The 5,703-nt window shown below is 32.9% G+C and overlaps 1 protein-coding gene across 1 annotated transcript; it reads right to left on the bottom strand.

Annotated features, from left to right (window-relative positions):
- Positions 1-1,592: 1,592 nt before the first annotated feature.
- LOC145115370 (guanosine nucleotide diphosphate dissociation inhibitor At5g09550-like) lies at positions 1,593-4,953 on the bottom strand. The gene is made up of 13 exons (XM_079051647.1): positions 4,706-4,953; positions 4,052-4,114; positions 3,856-3,939; positions 3,660-3,767; positions 3,400-3,572; positions 3,206-3,317; positions 3,021-3,101; positions 2,858-2,920; positions 2,622-2,723; positions 2,417-2,541; positions 2,122-2,332; positions 1,969-2,043; positions 1,593-1,888 (listed from the first exon to the last, which is right to left on the bottom strand). The coding sequence occupies exons 1-13, from the start codon at positions 4,790-4,792 to the stop codon at positions 1,832-1,834; spliced, it is 1,341 nt and encodes a 446-aa protein (XP_078907773.1). The 5' UTR covers positions 4,793-4,953; the 3' UTR covers positions 1,593-1,831.
- Between the last annotated feature and the right edge of the window lie 750 nt (positions 4,954-5,703).

Below are 5,703 nucleotides of genomic sequence, written 5' to 3'. Positions count from 1 at the left end.
TTATGTACCAGACGATTATTGATAATAGAATCGTGTGCATTTGAAGTGTTTTTGTGTGTTCTTGAGTCATTGCTTGATTAATATTCCTCATTCTTTAAGCAATTAAGATTGATATTGTAAAGATTCATAGTTTTGGGACTTACACTCCATACCCTTCTCAGATGCTCCATTCCATTCTCAGGTGCTCCGCACCCTTCTCAGATGCTCCGCACCCTTCTCAGATGCTCCATTTCCCCTTTATGATGATCCGTTGCTTTGTTACATGATCCGTTCCTTTGTCACATGCTCCATTGAGTTCCAAGTGCTCCATTGAACTCAAATGATCCATGCGAATGCTTTAAATGCTCAAGTCATATTTAACAGAACATATCATCATAATTGACTTTATCACAAAGTTATCAATGACATAATGAAGAAATGATTTGATATGGGTCATAATTGAGTCATAGTTGATCGCTTAACAAAAAAAAGTTTACACCCTTTGCAATAGGTAAGATGTTTCCGTTGGAAAATATGAAAAAGATAGACATGGATGAAGTTATTAAAAGGCATGGTATACGGATATACCATTAGCCATTGTTTGAAATCAATATAATCAATCTATGTCTTGTTTATAGCAAAATCTTCATGAAGGAATGTATACAAAGGTAAAACCAAGTACTACAAACCACCCTCAAGAAAATAGTCAAAGTGATTTTATTCACCATTTAAACACTCAAGGAGTGTGTTAAAATAACACACCATTGAGTTTAGGAGAAAATTGGGACATACCTTTGACACCGATGGAGTTTTCTTATAACAACTATCATTCAAATATTAAGATGACATTGGTTAGCCTAAATTATATGTACAAATTATTGATTAAATGTCAGTGAAAGAAATTTGCTGGCATCATAATTGTTTAGCAACCAATGATAAGGTGAAGGAAGAGGTACATGAACTACAAAAAAGTTGTCTCTATTCAAGGAAACATCCATGAAACTCGTAGAAAGTGATTGTGTTTTAATATAAGTGTCACCATGAAAAGAAAATATCAAATTTGGAAAACAAGTAAAGTCGAGTCTTATATTATTGGACCTTTAAATGTATTAAAATAATTGGACTTAATATTATAAGTGTAAATTACCATCCGAACTTCATCTGACCACATGTTGTAGCTAAGACAATTCATCTCCTCCCCATCTCCACAACCTATCAGCCTATCGATATCTTCTCTAAGGCACACTTGTGACTTGTCTAGTCGGATTTCAGTTTATAATTTACAAACTCAAGTTGGACCACACTTTCCCCTCTTTGAGTTTGAGGGGGATGTTAGTGTATATTTCAATATTTTTGTATAGTTTGGGGTTCCCTTTGTAAATTAGAGGTAAGGAATTGAATATCCTAAATTAGCTAGGTCATATGACTCATATCTCCTTGTAATTGTATTAAAGGCTTCTTGATCACTAGATAATTAATGAATCAATAGACAATAAACAATGACTAAAAAGCACCGGGCATCGATCAAGAGCTCAAACAATCACATATGTTTTGTAACAATCACATTTTGTTTTTTATAAATTTATTAAGATCAAATACACATTTTTTCTATACTTTCTAAAACTCGCATACTTTGAGAATTTTGTTTTCCAACATGGAAACAACAATTAAGCCATTATTACTTCCTTTCCCTACAAAAAGCATTTGGAAGAAAATCTATTACAAAACATATAGAACCCTTATTTTCTATATTAGACAATACCATCATGTGTAGATCATCAACTCCTATGACAAAAAGAAAAACAATTCAACCACAGTGTAGCTCCAAAAGCAAGCTCTCGATGTAAAGAACTTATTCTTCACTACCACCAGCACTAGCAGCACTCAGGTCAACCGTAAGGTCAAGTTCCTTAAAAAAAACACAAACAAAATCTCGATTTAGAATGCTATAAAACAACAAATCTTAAATGAACAAATGTAGAACCAAACCTTTCCAGTTATCTTGGTGTATGTTGCAAGAACATCTTTCATTGTTGTCTCAAAGTGTGTCGTTGCATCATAACTCTACAAGATGTATGTTTTTCTTTATTAAGTCTATTCTTTTCTGTATACTAGAAAAAAAATACATTAATTGCTACTTACAGTTGATACAAAGCAGCTGTCAGCTTCAGCATCATTTGTTGGCTCATATCTGTCATAAGTTTCATAGAAGATCTCATCCACAGGTCCAAGAAGGTCTACCCCAGGCTTTAATTCACTCTGAGGATCATCAGTCTCAGCTTCTGTTGTCACAAAAGAAATAAACTTGCCTTGTGGAGCCACATTGTGCGAATAAGAACAACAAAATAGATACCTGATCAAGTAATAATAATAAAAAGTTCAATATAAACTTGGCTACAAACTCATAAAAGATCCATAAACATGTAAATGTACATACATGTCGGATTTTCGATTAAGTTGTTTCTGTGGAAGGATGACTTGGGCTGAATGAGAATCATTTGTGTCTGGAATAGGATGACTCATTATACATATGGCTCTAGCAACTTTCCCAACTTTTTTCACCTATTTCATATATCAAGATTACTATACCCTAAAAAATATTCATATAGTATTTTGTAACTATAGTTGGTTTCCATAATTACCTTATCGGGTACGTATGATGGATCACATACAACTTTTTTGCATTTAGCAGTTTCTCCATCAGATGTCACACCAATAGCCTTCCCACTATCATCGAATTCCACCTGTAATTCCAGGAATTAGATATTTTGCTAGAATTAGGTAGATTTTCTAAAGTACAACATTGTAATATGAAGAAAAAAAAAATCATAAAAAGTATGTTTCTGTTAGTTGCATTTAACATCTATCAGTATTATACCTTACATTCTGGCTTGTTAAGCATGTAAGTCCCTCCATAAACTGCACTCAATCGAGCAAATGCCTGTGCAAAAACACTTTCAATGTATGTAACATATAGAGATTTGAAGAATGTAACAAGATTCAAACCCTAAAATTAAGGAGATATGATCATGGAGACTAACCTGTGGCAACTCTCCAAGCCCATACATTGGATAGATGTAAGGAGATCCTGACTCAAAGCGTGCTAAAGATTCTGCATAGAGCTTTAAGCAAGCAAAAAACAAGAGAAAATTCCAAAAACAACAACTTTCAGAGAGGATGATAATCTGATATATCATTAAGCAAAACAGTTGTAAAAAAACTGCACCCTGATTTTCTTGACAAAATCAATTGCTGGTTGTTCCAGATAACTATCACTGGTATAGAGTGCCAATGCATGACCAATAAATTCAATTGTATCATCTTCAAGACCATATTTCCTACACCAAAAGAAAATATGGGATCTATATAATTAACACTTTTGTTAATGATTCTATAGCACAAAGAGGAAAAGGTGTGTACCCAATGAGCTCTTTCGCAGGAATTGTGTTCAAATCCAATCCTTCATGAGATTTAGGGTCGTTTTCGTCAAAATCTTGGACATATATGAAGAACTTTCGTGCTCGCCTCTTTTCAAACAGACCCATAAGTGTAGATTTTAGAGCTTCAACATCAGTTGCAGGAACTTTGTAGATCTGGATGCCAATTTATATGTTGAAGAAACATTTCATATTTTGATTATAAAAGAAGGTGAAAGGATAGAATGCTAAAAAACAACTTACCTTCCCTTTATTGTATACAAAGCTGCCATCTACAGCCTTGAAATTTAGATACTTTGTAACATTGGTGTGGATCAAAGCACGGACCAAAATGCCATTTGCCATCATGAACTATGAAAACACATAGAAGCTTAATATAATAAAAAATGAAAATTGTAATAAAAAAAATTAGGAAAAGTATTGCATCATGTAGATTTACCTTTGGAATCATATCAACATTATATTCCTTACTACTGCCCAAAGTTTCTGGAGGATTTTCATCTCCTTTGAAACGCTTCCAAAGCTATAACCAAAGGGAGATATTTTAAACCTCATTCACTTGGAAATTAGTATAAAACATGTCTGATATTTTAAAGCATGCATGTAAGATATTATTTATATTATAAACACATTACCTGATTCAGCATGAGGGAGCTTGATTCTCCTCCATAATAATCATTTCTATCCATATGCAGTACCTGTTAAATGGTCACCCAATTAAATATTATAGAGAACTGGATCAAAGATTGACAGTTTGACCTTTATCCGAAATCAGATCATGAATTTTAATCTGTGAAACTATTCAATAGTGCCATTCAGACCCTGCCAAAATTTTATGAGTTTGTCGGGGGACGTTGTAATCCCTAAAATCAAAAGATTTTACCACAGTTTGGCCTCCTCAAACAAAGCAAAATCTGATTTCGTATACCATGTAGTCAAACAGGAGCCTCCATTGTCTGAATAAACTGACTCATTATTGGTTTGATTCAAATTTGGAATTTGGTCTATTGATATCGCTACATGAACGGAAATGCTGCGTAAATCCTCTAAGAAGTTCGACATTTTATTACAATTAGAATTCGTAATAATAATAACGATATATTATGACGACATTTAGGGCATCCAACGATTAGTCTGCAGGTGGCAATATAGACCGATCTCGATCCAATAAGTTGGAGTAAATAAATCAAAATTTTGGATTGAACTATAAACCTCCGATTTGTATGTTTTACATACAGGTGATCATTATACTGCAATTTGAAAGAGAAAGAGATGAAGGGAATAATTACCTTGAGGCCATCGACAGAAAGTAGACCGCTGAGAATGCATTCTTTGAGGCCGGTGCCTAGAACTATGACATCGTACTCTACATCCATTGTCGATTCTACACAATTATCTCACAATTCCACAAAGAAAAAACTGAAGAAGGCGAAATTATATGCACATTAACACGTTCATACTGTGTGTTCCTCACATTAAAGAAAAGAGAGACAATTTGAATCGGACGACTGTTTTTTTGGGGTGAGCAGGGAGCGGGTCTTTCGCGGGAGTGTAACGCTTTTCCATTTTTCCTTTTTTTAATGGTATACCCCGGTTATTATATATATATATATATATATATATATATATATATATATATATATATATATATATATATATATTAAATCTAAATGAGCTTAGCAATAGTAAATTTTTTTACCTTTAGGTTTTTGCCACAAGTATTTAGTGAATTTGACACTTTTAGTCCTTAAAGTCAAAATTTTTACATTTTTATGTTTTGATTAAGTTTTTGTGACTTTAGATTTTTGACATAAATATTTAGTGACTTTGACACTTATAGTCCTTGCAGCCAAACAATAGTAAATTTTTTTACCTTTAGATTTTTGCCACAAGTATTTAGTGAATTTGACACTTTTAGTCCCTAAAGTCAAAATTTTTACATTTTTATGTTTTGATTAAGTTTTTGTGACTTTAGATTTTTGACATAAATCTTTAGTGACTTTGACACTTATAGTTCTTGCAGCCAAAAGTTTACATTGTGGTGTTTTTGCCACAAATCTTTAATGAATTTGACATTTTTCGTCCTTGTAGTAAAAACTTTTACATTTTGACATAAAAAACACAAAAAAACCTCATTTAGAATTTTACCACCATATTTTCCCAACTTTGGCAACTTTAACATTATTGCCACAACATTTTTGGATTCTCTCTACCAGTGTCCCTTCTTTTATTTGTATACTTTTGACATCTAATTTTAAGGGCTGTCGATTTTCTCCCCTATTTATGG

Source organism: Lactuca virosa, chromosome 5, assembly GCF_052849685.1.
Source record: "Lactuca virosa cultivar CGN04683 chromosome 5, Lactuca_virosa_CGN04683_v6, whole genome shotgun sequence".
NCBI classification, from domain to species: Eukaryota; Viridiplantae; Streptophyta; class Magnoliopsida; order Asterales; family Asteraceae; genus Lactuca; species Lactuca virosa.
Note: the sequence above shows the minus strand (reverse complement) of the source record. Positions and strands in the feature narration are given on the sequence as shown.